The sequence below is a fragment of the Mastigoproctus giganteus genome, chromosome 4, assembly GCF_048544385.1.
Source record: "Mastigoproctus giganteus isolate SK-2022 chromosome 4, ASM4854438v1, whole genome shotgun sequence".
NCBI classification, from domain to species: Eukaryota; Metazoa; Arthropoda; class Arachnida; order Uropygi; family Thelyphonidae; genus Mastigoproctus; species Mastigoproctus giganteus.
Genome location: NC_143578.1, coordinates 220,115,727 through 220,133,747, shown reverse-complemented (window position 1 = coordinate 220,133,747; position 18,021 = coordinate 220,115,727). Strand labels below are relative to the sequence as shown.

The window sequence follows — 18,021 nt, the reverse complement described above, 5'->3', positions numbered from 1 at the left end:
TCTTGGTTACAGTGATACTAGGGTTCTTAACCAGGATGCAAGCCCAGGGGTTGTCTCTGTTATCCTGAACTATTTTGTAGGATAGGGGATATCCTCTCACCCCCCCCCCCCCGGCTGTGCACATATGGCTCTTGGATAAGTACGATGTCGAGGTTCTGTTCATTCGCTGTCTTGGTGAGTTGTCCGGCCACAGCCTTAGATCGCTGTGCGTTTAGGCGAAGTTTACCCTGTCTAGGTTAAAAGGTCTAAGGCGTGCATCCATAATCAATCCTCATTTGGTATAAACATTTAGCTTTGATGTAGATGGGACACTGACTGTCCCTGATTGAGTGGTCCACTGGTATCTTCTGTGATTTACAAATTTTGCACAGGTGGGCGGGTCATCTTTTTTAGGGCAGGTGTCAAACTCATGGCCTTTCTCTGCACAGTGGCTGCAAATAGGCTCTGTCTGGGCACAGGTGTGCATCGTATGTCCAAATCGACAGCAATGGAAGCATTTGGGAACAGACACATGCTCTTTGAAGCGATGGCTGCCCCAATGTATGAAAACCCTGGTTGTTTGTGCAATCGTTTTCCATGCCTCTGGTGTGAGTTCAACCACCCAATTTGTGTGGTCTCCTGTCCTGGATTTTGTTTGGAATTTTGGGGTGATCAGTGTCGTTGGTTCCACGTTTGGGTACTCATGAAGGTTCCTGGAATATAGTTCCTCCTGTAGAGCTTCTGGTGTTAGATCCTTGTTGGTGTTAAAAATGACTATACTGGGGTCCTTTCTCTTGGGGGACGCTGCCTTTAAACCAAGTGTATGGATCCTCGGGTTGTTGAGGACTTCGTTTGCATCTTCCTTCGTCTGGGTTTCAATGATGACACCCTTATTCCTTATTTTTCGGACAGATTTGATTTTTGTAGTCTTTAGATCCTGTGAGAGGTTCTTCATAATGGTTTGTTTCACCTCTTCACTAGTCTGGTGTTGTGCTGTTGAGGTTGGTTTTAATATTACTAGATATGGAGTCGGCAGGAGCATTTTGTGTTTTGTAGTAGTTGCCACGCATGGCAGTTGAGGAGAGGTATCTGGAGCCGTGGTCCTCAGTGCTTGTGCATATGTGGGTGCACGCTGTGGCATTTGTTTTGCCCCACATTCAGCGTAGGCTTGCAATTTAGCATTGACCCTTTCGCTCTCGAGGTAGGCTTTGACAAGGAGTGCGTCGAGTTTGTTCCACAATGTTATTATTTGAGCCCTTAGTGCAGTGGTGACTCTGTTTGTTTGCTCTTTAAAGAGGGATTCTAGAGAAGTTTTCAGGAACAGGGATTTTTCATGTATTGTACCCTCGGGTAAGGTAGGATCCAGGGAGGTTTCTTGTGTCCTGTCATCGCTAGTCTCCTTTGTCGCAATCGCTGTGAGGTTTTCCTGCATTTCCCTTATCTCCGTCTGGGAACGGGTTTCTATTTCAAATTTTGGTATTGGGCCTTATTTGTTTTTCTTCTTACCAGTTTGGGGGGTCCCCAGAATGGAGATCCATCCCTTCGTTCTGCTGGTTTCTGATGATAGTGCATTCATCGCCTTGGATTGTCCACATTCCTCTCCATATCACTATTTCTGGATGACAGAGACTCGTTGGTTTATTGGGATTTCCTCTCCATTAAGAAGCACTGTGAGCGTTATGAAAAATAAAATCAGCCACAACCGCGTAGCACAAAAAGAAGGAGAATTGGAAGCCTTTAAGTTATTGGGCTACCCCCTTCAGGCACTTGGGGGGGGGGGAATAATAGCCGGGTGCAAAAATAGCCCTAGAACAACAGGACTACTTTCCTATGGGGTTTCTGGGCACGGTGAACACGATGGTGGCATTAAAAAGACAGTAGAATCTACCAGAGAAAAGTTCAGCCTTTACCATGGAAAGTCTATGGCAGAGGGGGGGGGAGCACACAAAAGTCATTATTTTTGGGTAAAACTCGCACACAGTTTAGTGGGAAATGTTGGGACACAAATGTTGTCCAAGGTTACACGCACCGTTGCACCTCCCAAGTCAAGAGCAAGGTAGAAACGTGGCGATCAGGTTATATCGGTCGCCTCTCTATATTCCAAATGTCAGCCACATGGTGACCATGCAGTCTGACACAAAGAATACAAATAGTGACGCTTCTAACCAGCCAAACTCCCAACAAAACACAGAAAATTTTCTCACCTTGAGAGTCCACTGCAGTTAGCATTAGCATTAGTAGAGGCTGGACAGGTATTTTGAACGAACAGAGGGGTGAAGTGGGTTTTTTTTTTTTTTTTTTTTTGGCTGATGCTGCATAAGCTTGCTTTCTTGCATCAAATGCCTCTACTAATGCTAATGCTAATGCATTTGATGCAAGAAAGCAAGCTTATGCAGCATCAGCCAAAAAAAAAAAAACCACTTCCACTTCACCCCTCTGTTCGTTCAAAATACCTGTCCAGCTGAGCCTTAAACTTATTTAGGCTATCAACTTCCACAACAGGGGATGGAAGTCTGTTCCACCAACCAACCACCCGCTGGCTAAAGGCAAATTTCCGCATGTCTATCCTACATCTGTCTTTCCTCAATTTGAATTTATGCCCTCTCAGGTGATTATTCTGAGCGAGAGGAAGAATCACATCAGCATTGAGCATGCTCAAACCATTCAAGGCTTTATACACCTCTATCAGATCACCTCGCTGGTGCCTAGTCTCCAGACACTGTAATTTGCAAAACTTAAGCCTTTCTTCGTAAGAGCACCCCTTTGTTCCATTCACTAATCTTGTTGCCCTTCTCTGTACTCGTTCCAGCAGCTCTACATCCTTCTTGAAATGAGGCCTCCAGACCTGTATACAGTACTCTAGGTGTGGCCTGACCATTGCCTTATACAAGGGAATAATCACCTCCTTATCCCTGCTAGAAAAATTCCTACATATCATCGACAATACACCATGAGCTACTCTTGCAGCCCGTCTGCGCTGCTCAGAAAACTTCATATCTGCCTGCACAACCACCCCCAGGTCCCTTTCATTCTCTACCACTGTCAGTGTAGTACCACAGAGTTGATACGTTGCTCTGGGGTTGCTGTTTCCCATATGTAGTACTTTACATTTGTCAATGTTAAACTTCATTTGCCACCTCTCAGCCCATCTGCTCAACCTTTCCAGATCCTGTTGCAGCAGCATAGTGTCAGTAGTGTCCTTGACAACCCTGCCTACCTTTGTATCGTCTGCAAACTTGGACATTAAGCTTGATATACCATCAGTTGAAGAATCACTGTATATAATTTTGATGAGAAGAACACTTTAAACTGAAATCCACGAGCGTGAAATGAACAACGTGTCTGGCTGCCACATTAACAATCGTGAAGGCGGCCATATTGACTCAACGCATATGGGCTACATACAGGCACAACGCTGTCATATGTAAGAATGAATTAAAAACTCGCATAAATTCTTTAAATCCACACAGAATTTCACATAAAATCACCTGTGAGTCAGTATCGTTAGTTCTTCAAGTCCAGATCTTTGGCGAACAGTAAATCCATGTTTAATTGGCACTAAAATCACTTATTAATCAGAGCACAGAGAAACGTGACCCTAAACACACTTTACCTTTCTTAGTAGGCATGTCAAATCTTCGAACAGACGTGTCAAACAAAGCTTCTCAGAGACCCCCAACCAGATGTCAGGTTTGACTGCTTGATCCTTCATGCAGGATAAAACTGGAACCCTTCTGAGAAGTAACAAAACTCCACTTCCTAAAACATTGTGACTACCGGACGGGAAACAGTCCCATGAATGACTCCCAACTATCACATTTTGCCCAACCTATTCAGCTAAACCAACATTGGATCGCCTCTGCTGAGCCTCAAGTTTTTCTGGATGGTGCGGGCCTGACCCTGCAGTCTGGTTTGCTTCCACCCATGCACACAGGCCACATTGGCAACCTGAGCCAGCTCCCTTGTCTGGCTCACTGTCTCACCTCTTCCTGGCAGGGTGGGGAGGGGGCAGTTTGCTGTCCCCTCCCCACCCTGCCACCCTATTTCTTCCCTCTGGTGGGGCATTGGTATGCCCCACTGTAAACTGGAGTTGTCTTCCCTTTAGACTCCATATTTCTGTCTATCTCCCCCCAGTCTTCAGCCTTCACCCCACTCTATCTGACAGCAATGTGAACACGCCCCACACAATCTAAAATCACCAATCTTAATTTTGCCCAACATTTTGGACTTCTCCTAGCGCTTCCCACAATGCGTACGTGATTTTTTTTTTTTTTTTTTTTTTTTTTTTAATAGGTCCTAGCCACTGAAATCTCAGGAAATTAGGTGGCAGGACCTGCCAGAGTGAACTATACACTAGTGAGTACCTGGTCTGCCTCCACGGGACAAAAGTGGGACAACATCGGGCCTCAGTAGGGGTCTGGCGGCTAAATGACAAGATGAACAACGGTACAAGACATCACACATATACAAAGTCCATACACTTTTAAATCTCTGGCTTTTCCAGTCAACTGGTTCACCCACAATGTAAACTATGCGGAGATGGGGGAAACCCCTGGTGCTGCTTGACCCTAAACACACTTTACCTTTCTTAGTCGGTATGAAAAGCCTAGTAGCTTCCAAGATTAATTACTTGAAGGCTTCCCATTTAAAATTTGCTGTTTTTAACATCATCAGTTGACCCCGCTGTACAAAATTTATAAACTGTCTGAGACTGCTGCAGTCACCTTTACAAAAACAAAAATCCTTCTCTTTACCTTTGATGGTAATTACATCTTTAAGTAAATCCCACATCAGTACACTGTGATCACTGTCACTCAGTGGTTCCTTTATCTGCAAATTTTTAATGCATGAATAATCACTGCTGATAATCAGATCAAGGGTATTACTCCCTCTGGTTGCCTCTCGAACATGTTGCTGTAGAAAACATTCATCCAATAAATCCACAAAAGTCTTGCTAGTGTCCAACCACAAATTCCAGTCAATATTTGGAAAGTTAAAATCCCCCCATTACAAGACATTCTGATTTACTGGCCCACTCTATTTCTCTGCACAATTCTTCGTTGTAATCATCAGAGTCATTAGGCCTATAACACACTCCTACTTTCATTTTCCCTTTCCCAGTGTTTACATCACACCAAACTGACTCAACATTGCATTGTCCACCTATGTCAACTGGATGCACTTCCTTAGATTTTGTGTTCCTTGACTAACAGCGTAATCCCTCCTCTCTTCCTATCTTGTCTATCCTTTCTATACATATTATACTCTCCAAATTCGACTCTGCACTGCCCATATCTGTCCGACACCATGTCTCTGACATACCAACAATATCTGCCTTTGATCTCTTGATCAGCACTTCAAATTCATCAAATTTATTTACTATACTTCTAGCATTGGTGTACATGCAAGTATACACGCACTTGTTCTTACTCTTAGTTACTCTAACACAGCCCATGTATTTACTTGTTCCATGATGACTCCCAGCAGCTCTTGAAATCCCCAGCAACTTGCTCTCTAGGCTGCTGCTCATTAGAATAGAAGCAGTGCAAGAATCATTTTCGCCTCTGCCTGCAGCTACTGTTAATCTTTTAGTCTGCGAATCCCCCCAAGCTAGCAGTTTTCCGATCCACCTATCACTGTCACGATAGCATCAGCAAATATTCTTGCACTCTTTCTATTTAAGTGTATCCCATCCCTGCAGAAGCAGTCTCTCCTGTTAGCAAGCACAGACCATGCTGAAAAAAATTCTACCCCTTGAGCCTTGCACAATTTCTCCAGGGTCAAATTGATTGACAAGGCTCTCATCATATACTCCCTGCTATCGTGTCTGGGCAGAATTACAGACACTTCCAAATTTAACCCTAACCCAACTTTTTTCCAACACTGACCTGTACTTGTTAAGTAAATCTGCAGATCTCTTACTCTTAAGGTCATTAGTACCATTGTGTACAACAATATTACCTTTTGTGCCCTTAAAAGATGATATCTGCTCTATGTTTTCAACTTCTGTCCCTGGCAGACATACCCTGGTCTTGTTCCACCTATTCTTTTTGCCTTTATGAGACCTTGAAGGACAGGGTGGATGCCCTCGAAGGAAATAAATTGAGGGGCCCATCAAGCTCTCAGCTGCCCACATCAACGCCAGAGCTTGCACTTGGTCATCAGGGAACACAGGGGCAGCCCCCTAGGCAGAATGCACTGGTCCCACAGGAACTAGTAGTTGTTGGTGACTCTATTGTCAGGGAAACGGGGAACATGCTTTGTAAAAAGGATAGGACCAGGGTATGTCTGCCAGGGGCAAAGGTTGATGACGTTGTAGAGCGGATATCATCTTTTAAGGGCACAAAAGGTGATATAGTTGTACACGTTGGCACTAATGATATTAAGAGTAGGAGACCGGCGGAATTACTTAGCAAGTACAGGTCACTGTTGAAAAAAAGCCGTGAATTAGGGTTGAACTTGAAAGTGTCTGCAATTCTGCCCAGACACGATAGGAGGGAGTATATGATGAGAGCCTTGTCGATCAATTCGGCCCTGGAGGGATTGTGCAAGGCTCAAGGGGTAGAATTTTTTTCAGCCTGGACTGTACTTGTTAACAGGAGAGATTGCTTCTACAGGGATGGGATACACTTAAATAGAAAGGGTGCAAGAATTTTTGCTGATGCTGTCGAGGCAGTGTTAGGTGGGTCGGAAAACTGCTAGTTGGGGGGGATACAAGGACTAATAGATTAACAGTAGCCACTGGCAGAGGTGGAAGTGATTCTTGCACTGCTTCTATTCAAATGAGCAGAAGTCTGAAAAACAAGATGCAGGATATTTCAGAGACTGCTGGTAGTCATTGCGTTACAAGTAAACACATGGGTTGTGTTAGGGTAGCTAAGAATAGAAACAGGTGCATGTATACCTGCGTGTACACCAATGCTAGGAGTTTGGTAAATAAATTTGATGAATTTGAGGTATTGCTCAAAACATCAAAGGCAGATATTGTTAGGATATCAGAGACGTGGTGTCACACAGATATAAGTAATGCGGAACTGGAATTTGGGGAATACAATGTATATAGAAAGGATAGACAGGACAGGAGGGGAGGAGGGGTTATGCTATTAATTAAGAAACACATAAAATCAAAGGAAATGAAGCCAGTTGACATCGATGGACAGGGCAGTGTCGAGTCAGTTTGGTGTGACATAAGCATAGGTAAATCAAAATTGAGAGTAGGAGTGTGCTATAGGCCTAATGACTCTGATGAGTATAATAATATATTGTACAGGGAAATAGAGTGGGCCAGTAAATCAGAGAGTCTTATAATGGGGGATTTTAATTTCCCAGATATTGACTGGAATTTGTGGGTTGGTCACTCGCACACTAGCAAGGCTTTTGTGGATTTATTGGATGATTGTTTTCTACATCAGCATGTTCGTGAAGCAACAAGAGGGAGCAATACTCTTGATCTGATTATCAGTAGTGATTCTTCATGCATTAAGAACCTGCAGATAAATGAACCACTAGGTGGCAGTGATCACAGTGTGTTGAAGTGGGATTTACTCAAGGAGGTAACTACCATCAGAGGTAAAGGGAAGGGTTTTTGTTTTCGTAAAGGCAACTATGATGGTCTGAGACAGTATTTAAATTCTATACAGTGGGACCAACTGATGATGTTACCAACAGCAAACTCAAAATGGGAAGCATTCAAGGAACTAATCTTGGTGGCTACCAGGCTTTACATACCAACTAAGAAATATTGTTCAAGGTTTAGGCCTAAATGGTTGTCAGATGGACTAATGAGACATGTGGCAGAGAAGAAAAATGCATGGGATACATACAAATTAATGGGTGACATGGAAGCCTATGATAGATATAAGTTGGTCTGTAACCAAGTCACAAAGGAGATTAGGCAGGCAAAGGCAGACTACGAAAAATCCTTGGCAAAGGATGCAAAGAAAAACAGAAAGGAGTTCTTTACATACTTGAACTCGAGAAGGAAAGGGATGAATCAGATTGGTCCACTGGATATTGATGGTTCAACAGTTGAGGATCCTGCTCAGGTGGCTAACAATTTAAACGAGTATTTTGCATCTACATTCACGCATGAGGAGTTATTCAGGAAGGAGAATGATGTAGGTAAAGTAAACACTGGCAGTGAGCTGGATGATTTTGTAATAACTGAGAGGAAAGTGGAGGAGAGATTGTTGAGGATAAACATAAAAAAGGCACCTGGGGTGGATGGGATCTATCCAGTTATATTAAAGGAGGCAGCAAAGGAAGTATGCAAACCCCTAGCCATAATTATGAGAGCTTCTTTGGACTCAGGGGAGGTACCCATAGACTGGAGATGTGCAAATGTAACCCCAATTCACAAAGGAGGATCAAAGGCTGACACAAGTAATTATAGACCTGTTAGTTTAACTTCTGTTCCAGGTAAATTAATGGAGGCACTGGTTAAAGAAGCACTGCAGGATCATCTAGACAAGAATTCAGTTATAGCTCAGACGCAGCATGGTTTTGTTAAGGGCAGGTCTTGCCTGACCAATTTGATTGGATACTATGATGTAGTCACAAAAGAACTGGATGCAGGGAATAACTTTGATATTATATATTTGGATCTTAGAAAGGCTTTTGATACTGTTGCACATGGAAGACTGCTGCACAAATTGGAGCAGTGTGGCATTGGAGGCAAATTGCTGCTATGGATAAGGGGATGGTTGAGTGGCAGAAGACAGAGAGTGGTAATCAATGGACACTGCTCAACATGGACTAATGTTATTAGTGGAGTTCCTCAAGGTTCAGTGTTGGGTCCATTGTTGTTTTCGGTGTTTATGAATGATACTGATGATGGGATATCAAGTTTAATGTCTAAGTTTGCAGATGATACAAAGGTTGGCAGGGTCGTTAAGGACACTACTGACGCTATGCTGCTGCAACAGGATCTGGAAAGGTTGAACAGATGGGCTGAGAGGTGGCAAATGAAGTTTAACATTGACAAATGTAAAGTACTACATATGGGTAACAGTAACCCCAGAGCAATGTATCAACTCTGCGGTACTACACTGACAGTGGTGGAGAATGAAAAGGACCTGGGGGTAATTGTGCAGGCAGATATGAAGTTCTCTGAGCAGTGCAGACGGGCTGCAAGAGTAGCTCATGGTGTCTTGTCAATGATATACAGGAATTTTTCTAGCAGGGATAAGGAGGTGATTATTCCCTTGTATAAGGCAATGGTTAGGCCACATCTTGAGTACTGTATACAGGTCTGGAGGCCTCATTTCAAGAAGGATGTAGAGCTGCTGGAACGGGTACAGAGAAGGGCAACAAGATTAGTAAATGGAACAAAGGGTTGCTCTTACGAAGAAAGGCTTAAGTTTTGCAAATTACAGTCTGGAGACTAGGCACCGGCGAGGTGATCTGATAGAGGTGTATAAGGCTTTGAATGGTTTGAGCATGCTCAATGCCAATGGGATTCTTCATCTTTCTCAGAATAATCACCTCAGAGGGCATAAATTCAAATTGAGGAAGGACGGATGTCGGATAGATGTGCGGAAATTTGCCTTTGGCCAGCGGGTGGTTGGTTGGTGGAACCGACTTCCATCACTTGTTGTTGAAGTTGATAGCCTAAACAAATTTAAAGCTCAACTGGACAGGTATTTCGAACGAACGGAGGGGTGAAATGGGAGAGGGTTTTTTTTTTTTTTTTTTTTTTCTGGCTGATGCTGAATAAGCTTGCTTTCTTGCATCATATGCCTCTACTAATGCTAATGCTAATGCTAATAATATATCCCCCGTTTCCATGACAATAGAGTCACCGACAATAACTAGCTCCTGTGAGACCAGTGCATTCTGCCTTGGAGATTGCCGCTGTGTTGCCTGATGCAAAGGAGTGAGCTTTAGCATTGAGTTAGGGAGCTGAGAGCTTGATGGGCCCCTCATATTAATTTCTTTGAGGGCATCTACCCTGTTCCTCAAACTCTCATAGACACCCATCAGAATGCTGAGTTGGAATCTAATTTCTTTACAGTCTCTGCACCTAGCACACACAAAGACATCCTACTTGGCTAGATCATTTTTTTAGGCTGTGATGCATTAGAGAATCGCCCCCTTCAGTTTTCCCCAAGCCACAGCACTCCCGCTAATCTGTGCAAGTTGCTTTGCTGCTCTAGTCTGAGTCATGATTCCATTTAAGTACAATTTAATTAACAATGAAATTTAATAAGATTAATAAATTTCATGTGATAATACTATACTAAGCTAACAGATTTCTAATACAGTGCTATGCATTTCTCTATCTAGTTTTACGTCAAACCTTAAGCTATCAAGTTCAGAATATACATTACACTATTCCATATCGTATAACAAGGGTGACAAGTTACGAACTGTAAAAATCTAAAGACACTAAGTATTAACTTTCAAGATTGCTATCTAAATTCAAAATAAACCAAGGAGTTTGACTAGGACTATAAAGCTATTTATAGAAAATAATTTAATATGACAATTAAGTCAATAAAACAGCTAAATATAAATAAAAACTTAGCATTCTCCAGAGCTGCAAAATCTTGTCCAACACGTGGATAACCTCATACCCAGGTGTTTCAGTACAACTCCACAGCAACAAAGTGCAAGTGGAAGTCAGCATACTCTCCCAAAGCCAAAAACGTTTGTCAAGAAAAGTCAAAAATCAAAACCCTGCTTATCACTTTTTACGATTGTGCACAAATTGGAGTTCATGCCAATGGCTTTGGCCATTGGCATGAACTCCAATTTGTGCTTACTATTTGGACGCTTTGAAACGTTTGTTGCAGAGATTTTTGTTGCACACACAATCCATTGTGTGCCCTCAGCAGAGAAGATAGTAGTTGGTTCCTCTTGCACAACAATGCATCAAGCCAAAAGCTCTCATTGGTCAGAAGTTTTTGACTAGCAAAGAAGTCTGCATACCGTCGACCCACGGTATTCACCAGACCTAGTTCCATTCAATTTCTTTTTGTTCCTGAAGCTCAAGGCACCACTGAACTCAAGTGTGACTTGAGTGATTTTGATGATGTTGACATCATTCAGAGAGCTGTGACAAGAACTTTGAAGTATACCAGTCATGGCCTTCCACCAGTCACTTCATGATCGTTGCACGCAGTGTGTGGACATGGGAGGAAGTTACTTTGAATAAACAATGATTAGTTTACTCGTACATGGGATCGTTATTTTTTTCTAGCATCAGCCTAGTTTTTCAATTACTGAATATGCATGTTTTAAGTTCAAGTGTGACTTGAGTGATAAAATATTGGGAACCACTGGCATATAGGATGTACAGAGAATGTTTCCAATTACTCATAACTGGGCAAAGATAACTAAAAATATAAATAAATATATAGTGAAACTTAGTTACAGCATCATTGTGGATGGGGCAACAATATTCTTGATATTATAACCTAGTAAGACAATGACCACGGTTAACAAGGTTTTTTAAAATTACACTGAAATTTAATAATAAAATTTAATAAAGAAGCAGTGTACAATTTCAACACAGGTATTGAAATAGTTTCAGAAAATAATGCTACACTGTGTTATGCTTTTTTTTTTTTTTTTTTTTTTTGTTATGACTGTCTGAAGACATTATTGTCGCTCCAGTAGCAGAGCCTGGATTCATCTATAACATAATATTTTATTGCAAGTTTATTTTCTCACAAAGATTTGGCATGTAAATGACAGGGTCTGTTATCAAAGGCAATTAAGATTCTTTTTTGAATATTGAGCAATAACTGGTTTGTAACCCGCTGCTGAAAATTCTCAGTATTCATTTAATTGTGGTAATCACTCAAATAGAGACTTTCACCTGGGATCCAATCATTTTCATTACTAACATGAACCATAACTCCTATTTGCATTTTTGAAGCAACACCTCCTGGATTCATCCTGCTAATCCTTCTTTGGTTTTGGATGCGTAAACCTCCATGTTTCATCTAAGTAACTAGATGAGGATTTGTGATGAAAGATTGTTTCATTTGTTGCAGTTATCTCCTCATGGAAACTGCTATATCTGCACGTTCAGTTAAAACTTTACAATTATCATACTTTCACCATTAAAAAACAATATCTTTCGTGGCATGTTGTAATGATGCTTAACTACCAGCAAATTCAACCTCTGTCTTTAATCAATTGAAGTAAATTGTCTTAATGAACATTATGATTATTACATCCCTCTATAATAACTAACACTTTTTCCAATGATGGGCGTAATCAAACGATCAATAATCAATTATATGCAAATTAGTTGATTACAAAATTGGCATAGCTGGAAAAAAAAAAGTGACAGTGAAGGAATTCGATTCAACGTTATCAAAACTAAAGCGTTCTCGCTCTCTCTCTCTCTCTCTCTCTCATGACAATTTTTACAATTTATTATATGCAAATTAAGTTGATATTTATCATAACTAATTTGCATATAATATAATCAATCATTAAAATGCCATAATTTTGATTAATGTCCATAAATGATTATTTTGATTATGATAATCGATTATGTCCATCACTATATTTTGCTATATTATAAGTACAACCCCCTTCCATAACAAGTAGAGAGAATGGTCGTAATTAGATGTTAATTATTTGGGTTGGTCCAAAGACAGGATTTGAAAGCAGAATGCAGGAACATTGCCAGTTCTCAGTTTGGTACTTGGAATTCTGTTGGAAGTGGGAATCCTTCTAATACAATAACCTAAACTAAAATTCAAATAATATGGAAAAGTCACGCTCATTAATTAATTAATTAATTAATTTGTACTTAGGAAACCCACATCTTCCTTCAATTGTCACATTTGGTTAAACAACAAGCTAATTATAAGAACAGAAGAGTTGTGCTGTCACACTCCAATTCTGACAAAAACTATGGCTGTAGAATGACCAGTTTTGCAGAAAAAATTCAATGGTGAATGGTGTCAATGGTGTCAGAAGTCAATGGTGTTTAAAAGCAGCAATTTAACTGGTTTATAACACAGTCTTTTTAAATTTAATGTATCACCTTTTTGAAAAAAATAATAATAATACAGCAGACTCTCAATTTACCGGGATCGGATTAACCGGGACACTTCAAGAATCAAAATTTAAAAAATAAATAAATTTACAAAAATAAAAAAAATCAACCAAAAATCATAAAATTCAAGTAATGACTAGAATACAGTAGTTATAAACAGATGTTTTGCAAGTCAGAAATAAGCGACAAGAAGCAGCATTATAAGTCGTAATTGGGAGATTAGTGTACCTATTATCTTGCAACCCCGCTGTCTTCACATCCGCCACTCAAAAAAAAAAAATAAAAAAAGAGAACAAATGATTAGTTTGTTTTAGTGCATCGTGTCAATTTTTGTCTTTTTTGCACTGCAAAAAGACAAATTTTGTCTCATTATGTCAGGGATGTTGAAATTTTTTTTATAGTAAATATTTTTTTTTTTTATGTTTAGAAATCGCAAAAACGATGGCTAAACGCAAAAGAGTTGCACTTTCAGTTGAACAAAAACTTGAAATTATTCAAAAGTTTGAAAACGGTGCATCCGTTAGATCTTTAATGAACCATTATAATGTTGGTGACCAAACCATACGCAACATCATAAAAAATAAAGGGAAGCTATTAGATTTAAAATCGGCATCGTATTGGACACGAGAGTAGTACATGGTAAATTTTTTTGTTTTTTATCTATCGCCATATTTTTTACGTAGGTTGCTGAACATTTTTCGATACAGTAAGTCCCCGACATATGCAACTACGTAAATTTTTTTTAGGATTTTTTTTAGGATTATAAAATTTTAAAAATAAATAAATAAATAAATAATAATAAACAACCAATAACGATGATCACGGCACGCACAAATTGCACAAGTGAGGTACGGAGTAATGAGCAAAAAAAATAGGAAAGAAGAGAAGATTTTTACAATTTATTTATGTTTTTTTTTCATATGATTGAAGATTTCAGTGAAGGGGACACACATTTCACCATAATAACGTAAAAACCCACAGAATTCCAGCTATTGGTATTTTTGCAAATGCAATAAGATCGTTTCGCAAAATAAGATCGTTTATAATCAGATGCATGAAGAGAAAAGCCCAAATAACACGGAAAGTGCAATCAGTTTTTATTGTTTTATGGTAGTGACTGCAAGAAATGTGCTTTAGTAAAATGTGAGCTTGTGCAGGGTAATAACAGTGAGATTTTGCCTTAACCCTGTGAAGTTCTTTACAGAAAATTTCATTTTGAAAGTTGTCATGGTGCCGACTAAGAGAATAAGTGACAGCAGTAATAATAATAAATTAATAAGAATGTATGAAAATGGTGAAAGATTGACAAATAACATGCTGAATTCAGATTTGTCAATAATAATATAGTAGCAATTTGTTATTAGTCATTCCCGAGTTATGTAAAACTGGACGAAGTATGACTCCTGTATTTTTGAGGACTCCTGTATTTTTGGATTAACCAAGAAATTGATTATCCGGGATTTGTTTTTTACCGTCTATCCCGGAAAATCAAGAGTCTACTATATATATATATATATATTAAAAATACATTATGTACTGCATCATTAGAGGTAGAACAGCATTATTTTTAAATAATCCTTACTTATAAAATATATATCTATACTATATGTACATCCTAAACATAACAAATTCAAAATTCTTCCAGCACATACAGATCAGAGTACACCATATAGAAATCAAGAAACCCCACTTTGAGCATTTACCTGTTGATGATAACACTGCATCTAAAGCTCTTTCAGTATTGAAATTATACTGCACAGCTGCTTTCCGAAGAGCAAATTCAGGAATGGTATCTCCTACAACATTCTGCATCTCCTCAATACAAGCATGAAGGTTTGCTGTGACAAACAGACAAAAGATACTCAAGAATTTATAACCAGGTGTGGAAGTGGAATAGCAAAATAAACATCAGAAAAATAAAGCGAGTGTGAAATGCAAAATCAGTTTGCACAAAAAAGACATTCAATGTTGCATCTCAATTTTAAAAACCCTTATAACTATTTCAATTTAATCATACACCTAGCTTCCCTAAAATTTTCTGACTACATACCAAGAAGGATACATTTACACAGACTCCATTAAGACCAAAATTATTACATATCTTACCCACATATTTATTTCTGGTGTCACACATTGCCTATCACAGTATATCATATTTAAATTACCTAGTATGATGACATCTTGTTATGCAGAAAGTGCCTTAAAGTCCAAGAACAAACAAATCAACTTTAAGGAATATATGAACAAATTCACTGTTAAAAATTTCTCAAAATGCATACTATGATCAACATTCACATTACTCAAGTTTGTTTCCAAATTCTTTATAGTCTTCTCAACTCAACATCACTACATGTATGAGCATATCACAAATAAAGGACCAGATCTCATAAAAGTTACTTGACCGTGAGATAAAAGCTCACTTTCCAAACCATACTGATTATAACATTTGCTACCAAATTAGAAGTAAATCAGTTTAGGGCTGCTCCTTTTATAACCACATAACTGCCAACCTTTGACTTTAAAAAAATGCTGGAGATCAGGTAACTATAAGCATGAGGAAAACAGATTTTTTGACCAAAACGAACAAAAACAAAGGAAATTTTCTTCACAAAAAACAGGAGAAAAGCATAGAGAGGATTTTTTTCTAAAAAAAAAGATTTTCTTTTTTTGAAGGTACACTGAAGAAGAAATTATATTTCACTATCAACATATATATTTTATATTAAAACATAGCAATACTGTACTGTACAGTATTAAAACACAGCAATGCAGCATACTGTACTGTACAGTATTAAAACACAGCAATGCAGCATACTGTACTGTATTTAAACAATAGGATTATTCAAGTACAGTATGCTTATCTAGTTTTTTTCAGTCTATGGATTTCTATTTCTATTTATATTGTATATTAGACAACTGATTATTTAATAGCATTAATAGTAGCAAATGATGCAATAAAGCAAGCTTATACAGGTAAAAAAAAAAAAAAACTTCCCACATAACCTATCCATTTCCACCAATAGTCCGTCTAGTTTTTCCTTGATTAGTATAAGACAGAGCTATAATGCTCAATACATTCTACATTGTATTCAACATTTGTAGAAGAATAAGTGAAATTTACCTCAATATGATATGTAGAACGCTTCCTAATGACACTCCAGCAAATAAACGAAAATAAAATTAATGCAAATTAACACAGTAATAAAATTAATTAAAAAACAATTACAAATTAAAACATTTTGAAAAAAACACTTCCCTTCCTTTCAAATTTTAAAAATATTTCACTTTTATCCAAAGCAAGGGAAGTCGTTTTTCAAAATTTGCATTGAACTTATTTTAATTTAATTGTTTTTTTAATTAATTTTATTACTGTATTAATTTGCATTAATTTTATTTTTGTTTATTTTCTGGAGAGTGTCATTAGGAAGTTTTCTATGTATCATATTGAGGTAAATTTCTCTTATTCCTAATGACACTCCAGCAAATAAACGAAAATCAAAAGAAGTGCATCCAGTTGATATATATATGAACAGTGCACTGTTGAGTCATTTTGGTGTGATCTTTCAAGGGTGGATGCCCTCGTAAGATCTAAACTGATGGGCCCATCAGGATCTCAGCTACCCACATCAACGCCAGAGCTTGCACTTGGTCATCGTGAAACACAGCGGCAACCCCCAAGGCAGAATGCGCTGGTCCCTCAGGAACTAGTAGTTGTTGGAGATTCTATTGTCAGGGAAACGGGAAACATGCTTTGTAAAAAGGATAGGTGGAACAGGACCAGGGTATGTCTGCCAGGGGCAAAGGTTGATGACGTTGTAGAGCGGATATCATCTTTTAAGGGCACAAAAGGTGATATAGTTATACACGTTGGCACTAATGATATTAAGAGTAGGAGACCGGCAGAATTACTTAACAAGTACAGGTCACTGTTGAACAAAAGCCGAGAATTAGGGTTGAATTTGAAAGTGTCTGCAATTCTGCCCTGACACGATAGAAGGGAGTATATGATGAGAGCCTTGTCGATCAATTCGGCCCTGGAAAGAATGTGCAAGGATAAAGGGGTAGAATTTTTTTCAGCCTGGACTCTACTTGTTAACAGGACAGACTGCTTCTATAGGGATGGGATACACTTAAATAGAAAGGGTGCAAGAATATTTGCTGATGCTATCGAGGCAGTGTTAGGTGGGTCGGAAAACTGATAGCTTGGGGGGATACAAGGACTAATAGTTTAACAGTAGCCGTAGGTAGAGGTGAAGGTGATTCTTGCACAACTTCCATTAGAATAAGTAGCGACCTGGAGCGTGGGGTGTTGGCGGTTTCAGGGACGGATGGCAGTCATCCTAAAATAGGTGGGTATATGGGATGTGTTAGGGTAACTAAGAATAGGAGTAGGAGCATGTATACCAATGCTAGAAGTATAGTAAATAAATTTGATGAATTTGAAGTGTTGGTCAAGACATCAAAGGTGGATATTGTTGGGATATCAGAGACGTGGTGTCACACAGATATAAGGAATGCTGAACTGGAATTTGGGGAGTACAATGTGTACAGAAAGGATAGACAGGATAGAAAGGGAGGAGGTGTTATGCTGTTAATTAAGAAAAACATAAAATCAAAAGAAGTGCATCCAGTTGATATAGATGAACAGTGCACTGTTAAGTCAGTTTGGTGTGACATAAGCACTGCGAAAGCAAAAATAAGAGTAGGAGTGTGTTATAGGCCTAATGACTCGAATGAGTACAATGAACAATTGTACAGAGAAATAGAGTGGGCTAGTAAATCGGAATGTCTTATAATGGGGGATTTTAACTTCCCAGATATTGACAGGAACTTGTGGGTTGGTCGCTCACACACTAATCAGACTTTTGTGGATTTATTGGATGATTGTTTTCTGCAGCAGCATGTTCGAGAGGCAACCAGAGAAAGTAATACTCTTGATCTGGTTATCAGCAGTGATCATTCGTGTATTAAGAATTTGCAGATAAAGGAACCACTAGGTGGCAGTGATCACAGTGTACTGATGT

At 39.1% G+C, this 18,021-nt stretch overlaps 1 protein-coding gene across 2 annotated transcripts in view; it reads right to left on the bottom strand.

Annotated features, from left to right (window-relative positions):
* HBS1 (translation elongation factor EF-1alpha (GTPase) HBS1) overlaps positions 1-18,021 on the bottom strand; it is a 295,975-nt gene that overhangs the window by 209,749 nt on the left and 68,205 nt on the right. Inside the window, exon 4 of one of the 2 annotated variants that reach the window (XM_090371173.1) lies at positions 14,701-14,835. The exons of the other annotated variant lie outside the window; for it this stretch is intronic. Coding sequence (XP_090227299.1) covers positions 14,701-14,835 — 135 coding nt within the window. The remainder of the gene's footprint in view (positions 1-14,700; positions 14,836-18,021) is intronic. 2 annotated transcript variants of the gene reach the window in all.